Source organism: Corylus avellana, chromosome ca2 (assembly GCF_901000735.1).
Source record: "Corylus avellana chromosome ca2, CavTom2PMs-1.0".
In the NCBI taxonomy this organism is placed as follows: Eukaryota; Viridiplantae; Streptophyta; class Magnoliopsida; order Fagales; family Betulaceae; genus Corylus; species Corylus avellana.
The window spans coordinates 47,421,543-47,444,390 of NC_081542.1; the positions used below are offsets into that span (position 1 = coordinate 47,421,543).

At 36.8% G+C, this 22,848-nt stretch overlaps 2 protein-coding genes and 1 pseudogene across 2 annotated transcripts; all 3 read right to left on the minus strand.

The window, feature by feature from the left end:
• Positions 1 to 7,574: 7,574 nt before the first annotated feature.
• Positions 7,575 to 10,431, minus strand: LOC132172014 (cysteine-rich receptor-like protein kinase 15). The gene is made up of 7 exons (XM_059583436.1): positions 9,657 to 10,431; positions 9,454 to 9,574; positions 9,186 to 9,327; positions 8,883 to 9,093; positions 8,537 to 8,774; positions 8,272 to 8,422; positions 7,575 to 7,874 (listed from the first exon to the last, which is right to left on the minus strand). Exons 1-7 carry the CDS (start codon positions 10,429 to 10,431, stop codon positions 7,575 to 7,577), a joined length of 1,938 nt encoding a protein of 645 aa, XP_059439419.1.
• Positions 10,432 to 14,895: 4,464 nt separating this feature from the next.
• LOC132170070 (cysteine-rich receptor-like protein kinase 10) lies at positions 14,896 to 17,756 on the minus strand. The gene is made up of 7 exons (XM_059580980.1): positions 16,973 to 17,756; positions 16,744 to 16,860; positions 16,477 to 16,664; positions 16,166 to 16,376; positions 15,814 to 16,051; positions 15,572 to 15,722; positions 14,896 to 15,189 (listed from the first exon to the last, which is right to left on the minus strand). The coding sequence occupies exons 1-7, from the start codon at positions 17,754 to 17,756 to the stop codon at positions 14,896 to 14,898; spliced, it is 1,983 nt and encodes a 660-aa protein (XP_059436963.1).
• A 2,061-nt stretch (positions 17,757 to 19,817) lies between these two features.
• LOC132172013 (cysteine-rich receptor-like protein kinase 25) lies at positions 19,818 to 22,645 on the minus strand (annotated as a pseudogene).
• Positions 22,646 to 22,848: the final 203 nt, after the last annotated feature.

Genomic DNA, 22,848 nt, shown 5'->3' on the forward strand with positions numbered 1-22,848 from the left:
AAAAAAGGATCGGTGCATTTGGGGGTGGCCGGACCACCCCCAAGGGGCTGGGGGTGGTTTCGGCCACCCTATACGGCCGGTATGGGGTGGCCGAAACCAGGTAATTTCACAGCAGGTTGAGGCCATAGCTCTGTATTCTGCTTCAGCTGAAGAACGGGATACTGTTGTCTGCTTCTTTGTTTTCCAAGATATTGGTGAGCTTCCAAGAAGTATACAATATGCAGTGACTGAACATCGAGTGTCTCTACATCGTGCCCAATCTGCATCACAGAATGCATGTAATTGAATATTGCTTGTGGCTGATAAGAGAATTAATTGTCCTGGAGACTGCTTGATGTAGCGTAATACTCTATGTGCTGCATCTAAATGAGATGTTCGTGGCTTGTCCATAAACTGACTCAACATCTGCACTGCATATGCCAAATCTGGTCTGGTAATGGTTAAATAAATCAACTTACCAACTAGTTGACGATATGACGAGGGATCCGTAATGAGGTCTCCATCATGTTTACTGAGTGCCAGATTTTGCTCCATGGGAAAAGTGATGGGTTTAGCACCAAGGAAGCCTGTGTCTTCAAGTACTTCAAGAGTATACTTTCTTTGTGATAGAAAGATGCCTTTCTTTGAATAAGCCACTTCGATACCCAAAAAATACTTTAAGTTGTCCAAATCTTTGAGTTTGAAATGGTCTCCCAAATGTTTCTTAAGCTTCTGAATCTGCTCCAAGTTATTGCCTGCCAATATAATGTTATCTACATATACGAGAATAGCTGTGAAGTTACCTTCGTGGGATCGGACGAATAGTGAGTAGTCGGCCTTGGATTGTTTATATCTTGCATTAATGAGAGTGGAAGAGAGTTTTGCATACCATTGTCTTGAAGCTTGTTTAAGCCCATACAAAGATTTATTGAGTTTTCAAACTCTAGTCTCCCCCTTTCATCCGAAACCAAGAGGAAGGTGCATGTAGACTTCTTTGTGAAGGTCACCATGAAGGAAGGCATTGTTTACATCAAGTTGATGCAAGTGTCATCCGCATGAGGCAACAAGTGCAAGGAGAGAGCGGACAGTTACCATCTTAGCGACATGAGCAAAGGTCTCTATATAATCAAGGCCTGCCTGTTGGTTGTAACCCTTAGCCACTAAGCGAGCTTTATATCGTTCCACTAAACCATTTGGGTGATATTTGATTTTGTAAACCCATTTGCAGCCAATGGGTTTCTTTCTGAATGGAAGAGGAGTTAGAGTCCATGTCTGAGTCGACTCAAGAGCATCCACCTCAACATGCATAGCATCACGCCATTTAGAATCTTGCATGGCCTGCAAAAACGACTTTGGCTCTTGTGCAAGGGAAATAGCAATGGTAAAGGCACGATGGTGGTTAGAGAGACATGTGTAAGATAAAATGTAGCACCCCAGATTTTTAAAGTCTTATTTTAGAGATATTAATTTGATGCTATGATTATATTAATATTCATATTAGGCAATGATATTAATTCTTGAGAAATTTATGATATTGTATGAATGGTAATTGGTGAAATAATAGGATAGTAAATGGTAGGTATAAGGATGGTAGAATAAGAAGGTAGAATAGTATAGAGTAGGTAGAATAGTATAGGGTTGGTAGAATAGTATAGGGTTGGTGAAATAGTATAGGGTTGGTGAAATAGTAAAATGAGGGTATAATTGTAAATTGAAGGTAGAATAGTGTTTGATTTTCTCCTATAAATAGAACTCTTCTCCTTCACAATTTTCACCACTCATCTCCTCTCCCATCTCTTGCATATATTCTTCCTTCTTCCGCTTTTTACTCGGTCTTTTTTCTTTTAAGAGTGTTTACTCAGAACCGAGAGAGAAAGGGCGAGACCAAGCGCTACAAGAAAGAAAGAACACAAGAGAAACCGAGAGTGAGATGGGAAATTTAAGACAGAGAGCTGAAGAGGAAGAAAGAAAGTTTAGGCGAGAGAGAGAGAGAGAGAGAGAGAAAGTCAGTGAAGGGATTGTTATGGGTATGGACTAACTGCAGCAGAACGGGTTTCAAGTAATTACCTTTGATGATCCATTCATGTAATCCACTGTAAGTATTCTTACTTACTAAGTATGATATTGATATCCAATAATACGGATTTTTGTGGTTTTATAACTTGTCTAGCATTTTGCTATATATGATTCAACAATGATTTATATTATCGGAAATCAATTGACTCACTACTTCACAGTTTTTTGTAGTGCTTGCAAGAATGGAAAATCAAGGTAATTATGCAGTTGTGATTAGAGATTCATATTGAGATGTACAGAGATTCCAAGTTGGTTAAGTTTTGTCTAGAGTTTAGACTGTCTGATAGATTTGTATAAATGCCTTGTACGACATAGCTTTGGGTATTTTTGTATAAAGAAAAGTATTTTAACAGTATTTTTTTGTATTGATAATTACAGTTTTTCCGCTATATGAGATTGTTACATAAAAAGACATCAAGGGAGTAAGGGTTACCTGACGAATGCACCAACGCTGATTCAGATGATTGAGTAGGACGAGACGGCAAAGCCTGTGCAAGATGAAAATCACGTAAGTATACAGGTGGCTGGGTCGACCGAGTGGATCGCCAAGTGACCGGACAAGGAGAAGCAGAAGTCTAGATGGTGGAAGGGGCAACTTGAGCTTCAACAACAGGTGACAAAGCGGTAATGACATTATCAAGAATGTCAAAAGGGATAGGTAAGACCTGTAGAGATTGCTCAGTGGGAGTTTTGGCAAAAGGAAAATGATCTTCATGAAAAATGACATCACGAGATATAAAAGTTTTGTGGTGATCAAGATCATATAGACGATATCCTTTCTGACCATAAGGATAACTGAGGGAGACACATCGTATGGCACGAGGGTCAAGTTTTGATGGATTTTGTGAATGAGTGGAAGCAAAGCATAAACAACCGAAAACTTGCAAGTGATTGTATTGAGGTTTCGAGTTGTGTAACTTTTCATATGGAGATTTTCCAGATAGGAGGGGGGTAGGCGTTCTATTGATCAAATAGGTAGCTGTAAGGATAGCGTCTTCCCAGAAACGTGTGGGTAAGTGGGCTTGAAAAAGTAAGGCTCGGGACATGTTGAGAAGATGACGATGCTTGCGTTCAACAACTCCATTATGTTGGGGAGTAGAGACAAAACTGGTTTGATGGATGATTCCTTTGCAAGAATAAAAGGATGGAATAGTGAATTCAGGGCCATTGTCACTACGAATAATTTTGATGGTAGTCGAGAATTGGTTCTCGACAAGGTTAATGAAGGATTGGAGAAGAGAGCGAGCCTCAGATTTATGTTGCATCAAATATACCCATGTATATCGGGTGTAGTCATCAACAATGGTCAGAAAATAATGTGCCCCATTAATTGAAGATGTGTGGTAACCACCCCAAATATCAACATGTATTAATGCAAAAGGTGCAATAGAAGAAATATGACTAGTTGGAAACGGTATACGTGTTTGCTTTGCTAGAGGACAAACAAAACATTGTTCTGAATTTGAACTACAAATTTCAGATACATTATTGGAAAGATATGACAAAACTTTATTGGAGAGGTGACCTAATCGGTGATGCCAAAGCTGTGAGGTTGACTTTGCCACCTGACACCGTGAGGGTCTCGTGTTAGTGAAGTGATACAGGCCATCTCGCTCAGTGCCCAGACCATCGAGCGAAGGTCCTGAATAAGACAAAAATCAGAAGAAAAAATAATGCGACAATGCAATGTCCGACATAGTGTACGTACAGAGATTAGGTTAAAATGAAAAGTAGGAACACAAAAGGACATTATAAAGAATGAGTGATGGTGAGAAAGTCACAATGTGAGTTACGGAAGCATATGAGCCATCAGGTAATTGGACAGTACCACCATGGATAGGATATGACTGGGTTAAGGCAGTGGGAGAACAAACCATATGATCAGTAGCACCACTATCAAGAATCCATAATGAATTATTAGATAAAACAGAAGACATACCTGAAAGAGATGGTTCGGTACCACCTGCTCGGTGGGCCATGGACTGTTGTGGAGTGACATTATTCAAAATTGCAAAGAGCTGTTGGCATTGATCAGGTGTAAAAGGAAAACTACTGGTAGTGGAAACTTGATGAGCACAGGGCTTAAGGCTAGAGCCTGAGCCTGAGTCAATCTTGCGACGAATAGGAGGGAATCCATTAAGTTGGTAGCACCGCTCAGTAGTGTGGCCATCACGACCGCAATAAGTGCATTTCGGTCTTTCCTTCTTTTGAAAAATAGATCGACTGTCCTTTCGTGGTGGTAGATTGCCTTTTGCAGCCAGGGCAATGCCCTCAATGGTGGGTGGGATGGTAATGCTACGTTGGCGTTCCTCTTGAAGGACCAAGGCATATGCACGACTTACTGAAGGCAATGGTTCTATCAAGAGGATATGTCCCCGAACAGCTGCATATGACTCATTGAGACCCATGAGAAATTTGATAGTACGCTGACATTGTTGTAGTTTGAGGCCTTCCTTTAGTGCGCCACAGGTGCAAGGGGAGGTGGGCTGAAGTGCTGATAGTTCATCCCATAACCCTTTGAATTTTGTGAAGTATGTGGCAATAGGCATAGTGCCTTGAACGAGGGTGCTGTTATCTTGCTCGAGTTGAAACATGCGAGGACCATTCACTTGAGAAAATCGCTCTTTAAGATCCGACCAAATGTCGCTTGCAAGGTTGCAATAAATAACACTAGTGCAAATGTCATTAGAAATGGAATTTAATAACCAAGATTTTACCATATTGTTGCAACGGCTCCATTGTGGAAAATCGTCGGAGGAGGCTACTGGTGGAGAGATGGTCCCATCAATAAATCCGAGCTTGTTCTTGGCGCTGAGAGCCATAATGAGTGCCCGGCTCCAAGTTTGATAATTGTCTCCATTAAGAGACTAAGATGCTAATACCACACCAGGGTGATCGGAATGGTGGAGGTATAGATGATGATTGGGATCTTGGCAAGGAGGTATAGACACTGTAGAGGCTGTGGGAGTTGTAGTTTCAATCATGATTTTTTTTTTTTTTTTTTTTGGTGTGACACTAAACTACTTGTCGCTTAGGGTGATGTGTGACCAGCCTAAACTACATGTAGTATAACAGGGAGGCAAATTGGATTGTGGGCTTCTATAGATAATAAGTGAGCTTGGACAAAAAAAAAAAAAAACGAAATAAGAAGCTACTGGTTTTGGGCTTAGTAAATAAGAGGATAAATGGTTCCACTTATGAGATAGGTCTGATCCAACCAAAAAAAAAAAAGGGAAAAGAAGAGAGCTAAAGCAAGAATTTACCTAAAAGCTGAAAAGGGGATCTCCTTCCTCTTTGATGCTGTTACAGAATGCACAAAGGAGTACCAAATGTGCTCAAGCGGAGGTGTAATCTGGGTGAATCTGAACGGGCAGACCGGAGTAGGCCAAAAAAAATATGGAAGAGAAATTCTGATTGTGGGTCGGTGGCTACGGTGTGGGTGTGCGACGGGAGTGGGAGGACCAGCAGCCGCAACACCAATAAGCACGGGTTGAGTGCGAGTTGGAGTGGGGAGGACCTCTAAGCAAGGATCGGAATGGGAAAATCATTGGGGTGTGGATTGGTGACCTCTGACCAAACAACCACCACTGGGTCGCTCTCATGACGCTGAAAAATGGTGGCCTCTGACCAACGAGGACCACTGACGACCCGAACGTTTTCTGACCGGCGAAAACGAGTGAGACTAGCCCCTAAAGTAATCGGGCAAGATATTTTCGAGATACTGTAACAGAGAAAGAAACTAAGTGCAGTAGGTAAGAAAAAAAAATGAGACTTTGTTTTTCAATTACAGAAACAGAGTTTTTGCACGCTCTGATACTATGAAAAAAACCAATATAAGAAAATACTTGAATATTTACTTGATAATAATCGATTTACATGAGAATGTATTTATATAGAAATTTTGGTTTACATAGCCGTTGAGAATTGATGTTGTGATCTTCTATACAAGGAAATCGTTAACGTAGTGGATTTATTTTCTCATTTAATTTATGACCGTTGCTGATATTTCCTTCTTCAACAGTATTTGTAATCAAACATCATCAAGTCTGAATCATATTCAAATGCAAGTACTTGCCACGTAAGAAATAAGTACCGCTTCAGCCTTCTTTCAATGGTTGATGTTGTTTTGAAATGAGCGTTCAGATAGGTTCGTCTTAATCTGTGTCTCTTTTACTTCTGTTACTATTATATGCGGCCTTATTGAGAGGACCGAGACATTTGTTTGTCTTATCTTTTACTATTTATTTGTAATTTCGTATTGTTGTTTTCGTTTTGAGTTTATTGTTGGAGAGCTCATATTTTTTTTCAATTTTTTGTTGTTTAGGATTTTTCACTCTCTCTTCGTTTCAGATCAAAAGTGGTAAGGATCATCCGTTATAACTCTTTCCCGAATTCAATTAAACAAAAAAAAAGGGGTACATAGTGCCAATCACTTTCTTTAGCTGTTTGTATGTTGTTTATGTGTGGGTGTTTTTTTGTTGAAGCTTGTTTTTGGAGCTTTTCTATTTTTCTTTGTTGTATTTGTTGCTTTTTGTGGGTTATAATCTCCTTGCACTAAAATGGTTGGATCTTGTGGGGGAGATTTCTATTGCTGGTTGTTAGCCTTCAATGGCTCTGATTCGGTTTTCTGCAATGTCTGCCTTGCAACAAGTATTTAACGGCGGTTGTTGCCTTTACGGCAACACACTCTTTACTGAATTCTTTTGCTATTTGTCACTGCCTTGTGTAGTGCAGAAAAAGGCCCAGCTTGTTTATAATTCTTTTGAGACCATGCATGCGCAATACCATTGCTTGCTGTTGGGTCCTTTTGGACCTGATTATTTATACTGTGTTTACCATTTGGGCTTTGTTGCCGGGGTGCCCACCCCTTTTGTAGTCTTTTAATCTATAACCCACTTTTCGTTATTTGATTAGAAGAAGAAAAAAAAAAAAGAAAGTAATATCGATCCATAACAACTTATATTAATTAGGTAGTCGTATCTAAGCTACCAAAAAAAGCAGGAGCTATTGTCTTGGTGGGCTTGGATGAAAAGTAGACACTAGACAGATGCGAAGGGAAAAAAAAAAGTGTTTAACTTCACAAATGGGCTATGCTTGGACAAACGGGCCTAGTTTAAATTTGGTATTATCGCTTCACATGACAATGTTCATAGTTTCATAAAAGAACGAATTATTCATCATTTGCAATTTACAAGCCCACTAAGTCACAGGGCCATCCGTAAAAGTCTAATATATTTATAATGCTATATTCAAGATTCCTATCTCCCTTTTATTTCTCTAAAATTGATGTCCCCTTTAAATTTATCATTAGATTTGAGAATTTTTGTTTTGGCATTTTGCTGTAATTTCTGCAGTTTTTTTATTTATTTTTATTCAAGATATATAATCTGATGTTAGATTCTATTTCATATTCCTTGCCTACATGTATCACATATACATGACCCATTTCCAATGATACAATTTCATTAGTTTATTAGCATGCTATATAACACAAAGGGGGGCAATCTTGTGAGTAGTCATCATCGAGGTGAAAGACCGGAAATAGTAAGGTGATTTACGGAAGGATTAGTTGTGGGAATGTGATTAGTCTGAATGACTCTAGCCACAACAAATAGAGGTTGTTTTGGGTGAGGAAGAGATGTTGATTCGTTTCCCAACAGAGTAAGCACAGATGAGATTGTGGGTCTATCCGCTGGATCCTCTTGCACACACAAAAGCCCAATATGCATGCACTTTAAAACTTCTGTAGTCTGGCATGACTCCATCAACAAAGGGTCTACAAATTCCAATTCTTTTCCTTCATTCCATAGTCTCCATGCCTGTCAATACACATTTAAAGTAAATATATTTCTTATGCATGCTATACGAAGCACCTCCTCCCTCATGAGCAAGGGGTGAGTGAGTTCACGAGTTTAAGATATGATAAATAACCGCTCTTTTTAAAAGCTTAAACTTATAAAATTAAGTAAATTTGTTGAGTATATAATTATGAGTATTGTGGACAGGTTTGAGATCCATAATGAAAATATGTAATAAGTGTGAATGATTAATATAGCATAGTTGGACTCAGGGACCAAGGGCCAAAATTTTTTTGGGGAGGGACCAATTGGTAAAAAATACGTTTTTTTTTTTTTTTTTTTTGACTCAAACTCATAGGGTTATTAAGCTTTTGGATTAGGTGGCCTCTCCACTCTTGTGCCAACAAAAGAAACATACATATGCAAGCAGTGTCTGCGCATGCTCCGTGAGGTAGAAGCCGCTATTTTTCTTCCCGCTAATAATCTCAAGTAATATCACGCCAAAACTGAATACATCGGATTTTACAGAAAATAGTCCCTCCATTGCATATTCGGGAGCCATGTATCCACTGTTTTGAGCATACATAGCATTACCATGATTTTTTTTTTTTTTTTTTTTTAATAAAAGAAAACAAACAAATTGGGCAAAAAACTTACACAAGAAAGAAAAGTAGTAGACTCACTATGTTCCGACAACTCTTTGAGTGTTAGCCGAGTATTGGTTTTCACCAAAGATCCTTGCCATGCCAAAATCTGATATTTTAGCGACCATTTCATGGTCCAACAATACATTGTTGGGCTTTAGATCCCGATGAATGATTTTAAGACGGGAGTCCTCGTGAAGGTAAAGAAGTCCTCTAGCAATACCAACAATAACGTTGTAGCATGTCTTCCAGTCAAGCTCAGTGCGTTTTTTTGAATCTGTAAATAACAAAGATAAGATTTAAACTTAGGCCGTTTGATTTGATATATAGAAAAGTTTAAATTGACAAAAAAAAGTTACTAAGAAATAATGGTCAAAGAAGAAACCAAAGATAAAGAAGTCAAGGCTTCTATTGGGCATGAATTCGTAGATAAGCAGCTTTTCCTCTCCCTCTATGCCACATCCCAAGAGCTTCACAAGGTTTCGGTGTTGAAGTTTTGCAATAAGTATGACCTCGTTTTTAAGTTCCTCTAAGCCTTGCCATGACTTTCTTGACAGCCTTTTAACTGCTACTTCCTTACCATCTGGTAGCACACCCTGCAAGGAGAATCATGCATAAATAAATTCAGGCCCCATCTATATGAAGCAATAATTAGGCCATGACAAAGAAATAGAAAAGTTGGTGTTACCTTGTAGACAGTGCCAAAGCCACCTTTTCCGAGCTTATTTGATTCTGAAAAGTTGTCTGTAGCTGCCACTATTGTCAATAGATCCATGAATGACAGTTCTTCAGCACTCACCAATTCACCATTTTGTGTAATGGCAACTCCAGTGGGGCTTGCCAGCTCATGTAATAGTGCGCTCTGGCTTCTCTCATCATCTGCAAATAAACATGAAATTATCTGGTTGTTGGTAAATAATTATGGTGGTAATTAGTAGTTAGCCAGTAAGATAAATTCACCTCTTTGTGTTCTCTTGTTCCTCCCATGATAAACAGCACAAGACCCAACAAGAACCGCTATAATCGATATTGGGATACAAGCAATCACCACAACCATCCAAATCTTCAATTTAGGCCCTGCTTTTCCATAAGAAGATTTCGATTCACCAAGACCGCTATTTTAAAGGAACTCAATCAGCGAAAATTCTTATTTCCTTACCTTTGGAACTTGGGTAGGTTAAGAACACACTTGAGGCGTTGTAGAATTGGTAGAGCTGAAACCTCACATTACAATTCGCAGTAACAATAATTCCACCTTGGCGTGAATCGCAGCATGCATGAAGATCTCCTAATGCCTGCACCAGACAACTATAACAGGAGCTTTCAGAGATGTCCCAAGTACATTGTACAAGACCATAAATTGTTTTCTCCCTCGAAAATTTAATTTCCCCTGTTGCAAACATGCGTTTCGATGGATCAAACGCAGCCTCGCTTGAGATGTTATCTATTAAGTAGGTTAATACTTTATCAAAACGAACTGGATTAATTGATAGATTTTTCTCCAGATTATTCTGGTCTGGATACATTCCAAAATAAACCATAAAGGAAGAGAAATTCTGCCCGGAGTAGCGAACTTGACAAAGCTTAAACCAAATCGTTGCATCTTCAGTCTTGCACTGCTTCAAGATTTCCTGGCTTGCATTCTTTATGCAATCCCGGCAAACTGTGGAGTTGACATCTCCTCTACAAAGAGCTTGACCATAGACTTCGTCTGGGTCTTCCCCAGTAGAGTTGTTGTAGAAACCTTTTACCGAAGTATTGGATGGCAATGACTCAAGAAGGAGGTTTAGATTGTTTTCAAATGGGCTGCTGAGTGCGTAATTTCTGGACTCTGGGTTACAAAAGGTATAGACAGGATCTCCACTGGCAAGGACAGGGCGCATTAAAAGTGGTATAATTAAGAAAAGCATAGCTGAAACTATATTTTTTTCCATTGAATGGTTGCTTTAGATGGAAATTAAAGTAGCCTGACATCTGATCAAGCATAAAAGCTCTTTAGATGCTGCCTGCATGAAATTTCATCCTTGGATTACTATTCGACAACCAGAATTTTCCAAAAAAAGGAAAGCCACCCAATCAAAAGACAGATTTTATCTTCAAACTTGTGGCATGTTAAACCGTTGAACATTACACAGAAACTTCAGCGCTGTAGCTGGATACCGACTGATCGAAAAAGATTTTACTTGATTTGACTAACCCAAGCCCCTTGTCCTTGTTATTTTTATTTTTTAGAAAAATTACAGTTTACCCCCCTAAAATTGACAGCGTTTTTCAATTCAAACATCAAAGTTTCAATTTTTGCAATTCACTCTCACAAAGTTCCAATTTTTTTTCAATTCGACCAATATTATCCCAAAATTCCCATATTGCCCATGATTTTTATTTTTTATTTTTTTAAAAAAAAAATTTGGGGTACAAAAATGGCCAGATTGCCGAAGGAGTGGCTACGGCCACCCAGATTTTTATTTATTTTTATTTTTTATAAAAAATAAAAATTAGGGGCAATATGGAAAGTTTTGGATACAATTGGTCAAATTGCAAAAATTTGGAACTTTGGGGGGTGAATTGCAAAAATTAAAACTTTAGTGTTCGAATTGAAAAACGCTGTCAACTTTGGGGGGTAAACTGTAATTTTCCTTTATTTTTTTTCTTTATTGAATAGCCATCGGCTTCCATCAATATATAAGAGTCAAATAATCGATTAACATTATTTAAAGAGAGATGCTATTTAAATGAAAATTAATATATACTAAACAAGTATCAACCTACACCAAAATTGACGTGATGTGATATTTTCTAAAAATAAAATTTATTTTGGTCTACCAAATTATATTAATTTTGATAAATAAAACATAGATACTTGTCTAATATATAGTATTATTCTTATTAAATTTCCTTGTAACTTTTTATTGTTGCTTGGAGCTCATCTCGAACATTATTTTCGATTTTTTTTCTCTTGTTTAAGTATTATAATTGATAGTTTGATTTTGTCTTAAGGACTTTATATCTAAACAAATGACTTTTCAGGCGGCTGATAGTCGACTTATATGACTAAGCTTATGTTGCTCGAATGACTTGATTTTGTCCAGTCAACACACATTACACACATGAGCCCTAGTCAGTAGTCCGCATCAAGACTTGTATTTCACTTTCCGAGTGATTGTTGCTTGTAGCTCATCAATCTCGAACATTATTTTCAATTTTGTTTTTTCTTGTTTAAGTATTATAATTGATAGTTTGATTTTGTCTTAAGGACTTTATATCTAAATAAATGACTTTTCAGGCGGCTGGTAGTCGAGTTATATGACTGAGCTTATATTGCATGAATGACTTGATTTTGTCCAGTCAACACACGTTACACACGTGAGCCCTAGTCAGTAGTCAGCCTCAAGACTTGTATTTCACTTTCCGAGTTATTTTTTGAATTGAGAAGTACTATACAATTTTATTTTATTTTTTGAATTGAGATGCTCGAACTAGGTTTTTAAATATCACATTCCAAAATCGCATGTTTTAAAATCGTTATTTTTAATCGCACTTTTTGAAATTGCAAGCATAAACGGACCTTTAATACATTAAAAAAAAAAAAAAATTATGTCAAGTAAAAATGAGTTTGTTTGATAAAAAAAAAAAATTAATTAATATTTTTTAAACTTTTTGATATAAAATAATAAATAAAAAGTCTAAAACTGTATTTTGGGAGAAATTTGAAAATGAGCTTTTTTCTAAAAATTTTATTCTGTCTTTTAAGAGCATTTTTATTCGGCTAGCTAAATGTTGTTTAACTAATTGATATGTTAAAAAAAAAAAAAACTTTTTTTTTTTTTTTAACAATTGACAGCATTCATTACAGTTGCACACGCATGCAGTGATGAGTGATGATTCTGATTTTTGATCAATATATTAATATTGAGAAACAAAAAAGAAAAGTCTTTCTTTTTTTGTTTTTTTGTTTTTGTCTCTGAATCATTTCTTTTGATAAGTTCTTTTTTCTTTTTCTCTTAACAGTCGTTATGCAGAGTTATTGGAAAAGTCTTGATGAATTTGGTCATAGGTTTTTGTCTTTTTGTTAAATTTTATTGGAATTTTTAAAAGTATTGTAAATCGTTCACGCCGGCCTCACGAGATACGTCTATAGACTTCTACAACTTCTATGGAAAAAAGAAAAATATTGATGTGATATAAAATAGAAAATAATTTTAAATTTTTATTAGAAAAAGGAAAAAAAAAATTGAGATAATTTTTTAAAGTCGTTCCTACACGATCGACTTCACTCACACCAAAACGACAAAACCAAAAGCCAGCTGATCGAGCCAAAAATGACCTCTTTCTCTCCCACCCAGTAACCCAGACTGTGGCTTGCACCATTGCATCAGTTAGGGTCTTGAGGATGACACCAAGAGGATGGTCCATGTGATCTTCCAAAAAATATGTTTCAACCTATGCTGCAGTTTTAAACTCCACAAGCATTTCCAATCCGATGGGATGAGGGAAAAGGGCTAGAGAAATGGCTAAGGTTGTCCACTTCATGAGTAGGTTTTACAGCGAAAGGGCTTAAAGTGTTTACAGAAAAATAATAACTGCTTCATAAAACGTGATTTTCAGTTGATTGAGCTATTTATTAGAGACAAAATATACTAATTATTTAGTCCTCATATCAATGAATGAAAGACATTATTAATTTATTAGTATTGATAAATAATATTGTCACCTAATCCCTTGTACAGGGACTTATAAAGAGGTTTACTCTATATTATAAGTTGAATATATATATATATATTTTTTGGTAGCTATAATATAAGTTGAATTCTTTGTTTGTTGTTTATTCTACCTTTAAACCTAATGGCATGACCTTTAAGAATCAGGTCATGTGATTAAAGCTCTAATATATTCGATTTCTATTCATTTATTTTTGAAATAAATTGAGATACATCTTTTTTTTTTTTTTTTTTTTACATGTCCACACAACGGAAGGGAAATGGGGATTCAAACTAATGACCTCCGCTTCATGAGGCATAGTTCACAGCCAATGGAGCAAATAGGAACAAATTTAGATATATCTATTACAATAAGAAAATAATTCTTGGCATTTTCCCTTCGGCCAATAGTTCAATTACACAAGACAAGTGCGAGGTCAGCATGGATGCTCAATCCAGCACCTCAAGCTGGTGGAAGAAGCTGGGCCACACCTGTCCTTTTTGGCAATCCTTATTGGAAATTTTAAAGTCTTTGGCGTGTTCTCACAAGTTAATTAATGATTGAAAAACACTTAACGACTCCGAAACCCCAATTAATGCGAAATTAACAATATTTAAATCTAAGCAAACAATCATCAAAATATAAACAATCACACACAAGGATTTTGGTGACGAAGAGGAAACTTTTTAGAAACCGATATAAAAGTAAGACCTCTCTGGGGCAGCTAAACCCAGGAAATTACTATCAAAAGATTATCCAGAGATTACAGACACTAGGAACACTAACAACCATTTGCAAGACTTTGGCTCTGTAAGATCGACAAGCCTACAGCTCGCCTCCTTACTCACAATCTTCTTCAACGTGATTTTTCTTTATCGGACCCTTCCGATAGATTTCTCAACCGTAGATTTATCAAATAAATAACTAAAACTATAAGAGATTCAATTTAACATTCACCACATATGATCTTTCTTAGCATAGCCTCCGACGAACTCTCTGGGGGCGAAAATTCGTGTATCTCTCTTCTATAATGATGTATATATATCAGTACATCAAACCCTAGACCTGGGCCCACTAAAAACACGTTTTTGGGCATAATAGGTACGGAGTGTCCGAACAGGTTAATGGGCTATCCGAATAGGGCCTTGTGGAGCAAAAATATGCTTGCTGGAAAGCTTGTCCGAACAGCCTAGCACCCTATCCGAACATGGCCTGCAGTGGGGAGAAAACAACATTTTGGAAATGTTGTCCAGCCTTGATCAATAGCTCCGATCGATGGGCATTTGTGGTCCGATTGAGCTGAAATTTTGTAAAATGTTCATGACACATGAATCTACATTATGAACGGTAGAGATTTGATTCTGAGCATTCTATAACAGTACTGTTTGAGCCCGTGGACAGTAACTTTTGCATTTTGGAACTGAATTAAGCCAATACAAGAACTAACAATGATGTATTAACCTCGACAATTGACGTGGAATATTAGGAGTCTTTCTCTGGAATTCAAGGAGAAGACAAACTTTGAAATCACTTTCATTCATTGGATCTAACAAATTAAATATTACATGTGCAAATACATATATTATAAAATAATATTATAGAGGTTAATTAACTTAATTACATGCAAATACAAACATATATTGATGTACAGCACAGAAGATAAGGCATTAATGAAGTTTCAAATCCGCTTATGGGTTCCATCACCGAGGCCCAATATTGGAAACCGATAAACCGTTGATAGAGTCGTGACTTGTTTCATAGTGATCAGTGAATCTTCCAACAGAAAACGCAGGTCGTTGAGGTTGGGAAAGAGTTATACTTTCATTTTTCAACATTACTACAACAGAAGACATGGTTGGTCTATCATTTGCATCTTCTTGAACACACAACAATCCAATATGAATGTTTTTTAGAAATTCATCTGGGTAGCATGAGTCATTCAATAAAGGATGCATCATCTCTATTGCTTTCCCTTCGTTCCATAATTGCCATGCCTGCACCATTATTTAATGCGTTTAGACAATTTTTAACCCAATATTAGGTCTGACTAATTTTTACACAACTTATGAACTCAATAGGTACTAAACACGAAATTAGTTAGTTAAGTTTAAGCAATTTAACTCATTTAATTAAATGGGTCTGATTAAAATTAAGATATATATTCTTATACCCATTTTGACACAACTTAAGAACTCAACACGAAATTAACAATTTAGAGGCAAGGGGTCTGACCCATATAATTAAATAGGTCAAATTATGATTAACTTATATAATATTATACTCATGCTTCGATATAACCTGCTAACACGAATTGCCACTTCTACTTAGTATCAACTCTAAAAGTAAAGACTAGACTTTAGCCAAACAAAACCTTACATATGCTAGGAGGCTAGGAGCACGTTTTGACCAATGGAAGCCGGCATTTCTTCTTCCTGTTATGATCTCAAGCAAGAGTACTCCAAAGCTAAAAACATCTGACTTAATGGAATATAATCCTTCCATAGCATACTCTGGGGCCATATATCCACTATTCAAAGCATATTAAAAAAAAAAAAAAAAGTTAACATATATATAATTAAATAACCAAAGGCACACTAATCTTAAATGCATTTACTTACTATGTTCCAACTATTTTAGCAGTATTAGCTTCACCTTCATTGCCAGTAAAGATCCTTGCCATTCCAAAGTCTGAGATCTTAGGATTCATGTCGTAGTCCAACAATATATTGCTAGCTTTTAGGTCTCTATGAATGATTCTAAGTCGAGAATCCTCATGGAGATAAAGAATTCCTCGTGCAATTCCGCTTATTATAATAAGTCTTCTGCTCCAATTGAGTTGTGCACGTCTCCTTGGATCTAACCATTAAAAGTTGAAAGTAATTCAATTCATTGGTCTATGCGTGAATGTTTACAAAGTTGATTCGAGTGCCCATTAAAACAACAAAAAGAGTGGGGAAGATATTAACGAACCAAAGAGAAAGACATCCAGGCTACTGTTGGGCATGAATTCATAAACAAGCAGTTTTTCTTCTCGCTCTGTGCAGAACCCAAGTAGCCTGACAAGATTTTTGTGTTGAAGCTTCATTATTAATAGAACTTCATTTGTGAATTCCTCTGTACCCTGCTCTGAACAGTAAGAGAGCCTCTTAACTGCTACTTCCTTTCCATCACAGAGTATACCCTACAAAAGTTCATTTCCTTTTCCTGATTAACATAAAAGAGGCGATCGACATTTTCGTGATCATTAACATAAACAAGAATAGGCTGTTTTCAATTATAACCTTGTAAACTGGGCCAAAACCACCTTCCCCAAGCTTATTTGAATCAGAGAAGTTGTTGGTAGCTGCTAGTAAAGATGCCAAATCAATATGAGGGGATTCCTGGGCGTTCGGATCATATCTTCCTTGAAAATTGGTGTGTTGGAAGTTTGAGACATTTGCTTGTTGACTAATTATAATTTCTCTTTCCCCTGAACAGAAAAGAATATGGAAGTCTCAATAGTGAAAACAGAATTACAAAAACTTGCTGCTATAAGAAGTCGTCTTTACCTTTTTTAGCTTTTTTCCTCATCATAAGGCAAAAGATGCAGGAACCCAGAAGTACTATCACCAAGCATGCTGATACAACTGCAAGGATTACCATCATCCATGTTGTCCATCCACTGCCTGCATTTGAAAGCAATCATTCGGAGTCCATTATTGATTACCACATACGAATTATTACTATAATCAAAGTAATTTGTGTTAAAAAAAAGTAGTGTTGTTGACAAATACTTACTTCCTCCTTGCTCATTAGTTGAACTGGAAGCTCCAGATCCATTATAGAAGTTATATAGCTCATACCTCAAGTAGCAACTACGACTAGGAAGTCTAGCCCCAACAGAGAAATAGCAGCAAGTTAAAACATCTGTTATGGCCCCCTGAAGACATGAATTACACCCATCAGCGGATAAGTCTCTGGTGCACTGCACTAGAGCATATATTGTCTTATCTTGAAAGGGTACTTCCCCAGTAGCATACATGTTGGCTGAAAGATTGAAAGCTGCCCTCTTAGTAAGATTATTCAATATCTCGTTCACAACAGATTTGAACAGTTCTGGTTCTGCAATTTTCTGCTTGTTATCTAGGCCAATATAGTTTCCTGCGATATTCAATTGGCCAAAGAAATTTTTGTTGGAGAAACGCATTTGGCATACCTCCTCCCATACAACTGCTTCTGTTGTGTTTGAACAACGGTCCAAAATGTCTTTTGTAGCGGTTGTTATGCATGTCTGGCAGGTTTCATTAGTAACATAGTTGAGGCACATGTAAAGACTATAAACTCCATCTGGGTCATTTCCTTTGGAGGTATTATAGAATTTGGAAACAGAAGCATTCGAGGGTAAAGACAAGAGGACATCTTGGAGATTGTTCTGAAATAATGTAATATTACCTTCATAGTTACTAGTTCCTGAACAATTGGAATACGGGGGTTGGGCATAGGCCAGATTACAGAAGAGGGTGAGGAAAACATAAAGCATAAACAGTCGAATAACTTGTCGAACAATATGGGAATGAATCATATTTTACTTTGAGGGCTTGTCTACTATGATAATGGCCAAATCTCTCAATATGGTAGCTGAAGGAGTTTATGTTTCTGCTATACCTTAGCCAAAAAATTCCATTCTTGGAGTCCTGTAATAATTCAATCAAAAGGGTAATTTCTTCGACAAGTGCTTATGTCAAAATCAAGTAAACCGCGTTATTCTAATATTCAACTCTTGTAAAGGAGCAGGAGTTTTCATATCACTATCGGTAGACGCCAGACGGCAGCAATGTTGGGGCCACATTTCTATACAAAATATGGGCCTTATACATTTGCTTATTCTACTGTAATTGTATTATGTAGTTTCTGGGATGGGTTATGGCAGTCAAAAAGAATGTTTGAAAGTGGGTCAAAACAATTTTAGTCAATTAACAAAAGATTGGTGGGAGCTGTAGAGATTCATGGAAGGTGTTTGGGATTGGGACACTTAGGCTTGAAATATCTACTGAGAGAGGCCCACACTGATTGGGAAGAGGATCGTCTCCAGTCTATTTTGGACTGGAGAATATCCGATTAATGGTCAGAATCTCTCTAGAGAGATCCTGAAGCCATAAATGGGACATCTGTCCTATTAATAAAAAAATAATAATAATAATAAAATATTATATATATTTTAAAAATAATTTAAAAACAAAAAAATAAAAAATAAATAGTTGGAGGACAAATGAAATGGAGAGGATCCATTTAATTATATTTAAGGGGACAATTTTGTCATTTTACTTTTATTTTGAGAGCAAAAATATCTCAAAATGATGGAAATCCCCTCCATTTCATTTGAAATGGAGGGGATCCTTCTCCAGCCCTTAGAGCCACCCCATGGCCCTAATCATTCTTCTTCTTCGTTTTTTTTTTTTTTTATTATTTATTTATTTTTTTTTTATGATTTGGCCCTTGGGGGTGGTTGGTAGGGTGGTTGAAACACCTGCAGACCATGCAGCCAAAAGCCCTACCCCAATGTATTGTTAATTAGCCCTTTTAATTTTTCTTTTTTAATTTATTATTATTATTATTTAATTATTTTTAAAATATATATAATATTTTATTATTATTTTTTATTAATAAGACATATGCCTTATTTATGGCCTCAAGATCTCTAGATAGATCTTGACCATTAACTGGATATTTAGATTTGAGAGGACCGAATCTCACAGTTTGTCAGACTAGGTTCATTAGACTTTAAAATTCCAAATCCAAAAAGAAAATTCCATTACCGGGAAATCTAGAGAGGGAGACCAGTTTTCCAACTTAAGATTTCAATTAATTACCAAATCAAAAATGAAAATTCCTCTCTAGGAAAAGACCACCTTGACCCTTTCCTTTGTTTTGACGTGTCTCTTAAAATTATTATTAAATTTGTGATAAATTATTATTAAATTTTGATATAAAAAAAAATGTAGTTCAGAAGAAAGACCTTCTGGCTTCTGCGATGAAAAATTCGGCAAACAATTCTGTTCTGGCCAGGTTGTTTCCTCGCTATGGTACCATGCGAAGAAAAAAACAAAGCGTACTGGGAGTGGGACTCTGGGAGATAGAGGATTAATTACTTACCCAATAGGGATATAAAGCCGAATAACAATCGTACTCTGTAATGACTTTACGACAAGAAAGTATACAATGGAATAAAGGCCGATGCTATCTGGTCTGTTTAGTCGTTTAGTCTTGGTGGGCTTGGATGATAAATGGATAGGTGGGAGGAGGGAGTCCCAAGTTCTTTTGTTGGACATGATTGTTTGGACAAATGTCCCAGATTAAATTTGGTATAAGCTTTTGGCAAATGAAAATGTTCATGGTTTCATGATACTACCAATTATTCATCATTTACAATTTACAAGCCCACTAATTAAGTCATATATATAGCCATCGAAAAATAACCAACACTTTACTGTAAAAGTTTATTATATACAAATCTAAATTATTCAATTAATAAATCTTGTGCAAGATCCTTTTATTTTCTATAATATTCCAGAAATATGATACAATTTCATTAGTTTATTAGCATGCTATATAACATGAAGCGCGGAAATCTTGTGACTAGTCATCATCGAGGCAAAAGACTGGAAACAGTAAGGTGATTTACAGAAGGATTAGTTGTGGGAATGTAATCAGTCTGAATGACTCAAGCCACAACAAATAGAGGTTGTTTTGGGTGAGGAAAAGAAACTGATTTGTTTCCCAACAGAACAAGCACATATGACATCGTGGGTCTATCCGCTGGATCCTCTTGCACACACAAAAGCCCAATATGCATGCACTTTAAAACTTTTGTTGTCGGGCATGACTCCATCAACAAAGGGTTGACAAATTCCAATTCTTTTCCTTCATTCCATAGTCTCCATGCCTGTCAATACACATTTAAAGTAAATATATTTCTTAAGCATACAATACATCATGTTACGAATTAGCACCTCCTCCCTCATGAGCAAAGGGTGGGTGAGTTCACGAGTTTAAGATATATATGATAAATAACCGCACTTTTTAAAAGCTTAAACCGATAAGAATGAGCGAATTTTTTTGAGTATACAATTATGAGTATTGTGGACAGGTTGAATATGTAATAAGTGTGAATGATTAATATAGTATAGTTGGACTCAAACTCATAGGGTTATTAAGCTTTTGGATTAGGTGGCCTCCTTACTCTTGGGCGGATATGTAAAAAAAAAACAAAAAAAAAACCATACATATACAAGCAATGTCTAGGCATGCTCCGTGAGGTAGAAGCCGCTATTTTTCTTCCCGCTAATAATCTCAAGTAATATCACGCCAAAGCTGAAGACATAAGATTTTATAGAAAATAGTCCATCCATTGCATATTCGAGAGCCATGTATCCACTGTTTTGAGCATATATAGCATTACCATGCATGTTATTGTTGTTGTTGTTGGTTTTTTTTTTTATTGGTCTGAATTTCATTCAAAAATCAAAATTGGGAAACACACAAAAAAGAAGAAGAAGAAGAAGAAGCACACTCACTATGTTCTGACAATTCTTCGAGTGTTAGCTGAGTGTTGGTTTTCACCAAAGAATCTTGCCATGCCAAAATCTGATATTTTGGCTTCCATTTCATGGTCCAACAATATATTGCTAGGCTTTAGATCCCGGTGAATGATTTTAAGACGGGAGTCCTCGTGAAGATAAAGAAGTCCTTTAGCAATACCAGCAACAATGTTATAGCATGTTTTCCGATCATGCTCAATGCGTTTTTCTGAATCTAAAAATAACAAAAATAATTAGATTCGAATTTGCGACGTTTCATTTGATAATAAAGTTTAAGCTAATAAAGAAAGTTAGTAAATAAATAGGGTCAAAGAACAAACCAAAGATAAAGAAGTCAAGGCTTCTATTGGGCATAAATTCGTAGACAAGCATATTTTCCTTTCCCTCTCTGCCACATCCCAAAAGGTTCACAAGGTTTCGGTGTTGAAGTTTTGCAATAAGTATGACCTCATTTTTAAGTTCCTCTAAGCCTTGCCATGACTTCTTTGACAGTCTTCTGACTGCTACTTCCTTGCCATCTGGCAGCACACCCTGCCGGGAGAATCATCCATAAATTCAGGCCCCATATATATGAAGCAATAATTAGGCCATGACAAAGAAACAGAAAAGTTGGTGTTACCTTGTAGACAGTGCCAAAGCCACCTTTTCCAAGCTTATTTGAATCTGAAAAGTTGTCTGTAGTTGCCACTATTGTCGATAGATCCATGAAGGACAATTCTTCAGCACTCACCAATTCACCGTCTTGTGTAATGGCAACTCCAGTATGGCTTGTCAGGTCATGTAATAGTGCTTTCTGGCTTTCCTCATCATCTGCAAATAAACATGAAATTACCTGCTTGTTGGTAAACATCTATGATGGTAATTAGTAGTTAGCTAGTTAGATAAATTCACCTCTTTGTGTTCTCTTGTTCCTCCCATGATAAACAGCACAAGACCCAACAACAACTGCTATAACCGATATTGGGATACAAGCAATCACCACAACCATCCAAATCTTCAATTTAGGCCCTGCTTTTCCATAAGAAGATTTCGATTCACCAAGACCACTATTTTAAAGGAAATCAATCAGCAAAATTCTTATGTCCTTACCTTTGGAACTTGGGTAGGTTAAGAACACACTTGAAGCGTTGTAGAATTGGTAGAGCTGAAACCTCACATTACAATTCGCACTAACAATAATTCCACCTTGGCGTGAATGGCAGCATGCATGAAGATCTCCCAAGGCCTGCACCAGACAACTATAACAGGAACTTTCAGAGATGTCCTTAGTACATTGTACAAGACCGTAAATTGTTTCCTTCCTGGAAAATTTAATTTCCCCTGTTGCAAACATGCGTTTCGAAGGATCAAACGCAGCCTCTCTTGAGATGTTATCTATTAAGTAGGTTAATACCTTATCAAAACGAACTGGATTAATTGAAAGATTTTTCTCCAGATAATTCTGGTCTGGATACTTTCCAGTATAAACCATCAAGGAATAGAAATTCTGCCTGGAGTAGCGAACTTGACAAAGCTCAAACCAAATCGTTGCATCTTCAGTTTTGCACTGATTCAAGATTTCCTGGCTTGCATTCTTTATGCAATCCCGGCAAACTGTCGAATTGACATCCCCTCTACAAAGTGCTTCACCATAGACTTTTGGGTCCTCCCCAGTAGAGTTGTTGTAGAAACCTGTTGCCGAAGTATTGGATGGGCCGGATGGCAATGACTGAAAAAGGAGCTTTAGATTGTTTTCAAATGGGCTGCTGAGTGCGTAATTTCTGGACTCTGGGTTACAAAAGGTATAGACAGGATCTCCACTGGCAAGGACAGGGCGCATTAAAAGTGGTATAATTAAGAAAAGCATAGCTGAAACAACATCATCTTTTTCCATCTTCCAAATATGCTAGAAAATTGGATGATTGCTTCAGCTGAACTGCTGAATATTTCAACCTTCGACAACCAGATTTATCTTCAAGCTTGTGTCATGTTAAACCGCTGAACATTGCACCGAAACTTCCGCGCTGCATCTGGATACTGACACAAATTCTTTTTTCTGAACAAATTTACCTGTAGTTTCTTGAGTTGACTAACCAA

Bases quoted from the DNA above. Each gene is read 5' to 3' on its own strand.
- LOC132172014 (XM_059583436.1), bottom strand. From the start codon at position 10,431: ATGGAAAAAAATATAGTTTCAGCTATGCTTTTCTTAATTATACCACTT. The intron at 9,575-9,656 runs GTAAGGAAATAA...ATGGAAAAGCAG, and splicing joins AACCTACCCAAGTTCCAAAG to GGCCTAAATTGAAGATTTGG. The intron at 9,328-9,453 runs ATTTATCTTACT...GGCAAGCCCCAC, and splicing joins AAGAGAACACAAAGAGGTGA to TGGAGTTGCCATTACACAAA.
- LOC132170070 (XM_059580980.1), bottom strand. From the start codon at position 17,756: ATGATTCATTCCCATATTGTTCGACAAGTTATTCGACTGTTTATGCTT. The intron at 16,665-16,743 runs GTAAAGACGACT...TTTTCTGTTCAG, and splicing joins GAGGAAAAAAGCTAAAAAAG to GGGAAAGAGAAATTATAATT. The intron at 16,052-16,165 runs GTTCGTTAATAT...TTTAATGGTTAG, and splicing joins CCTGGATGTCTTTCTCTTTG to ATCCAAGGAGACGTGCACAA.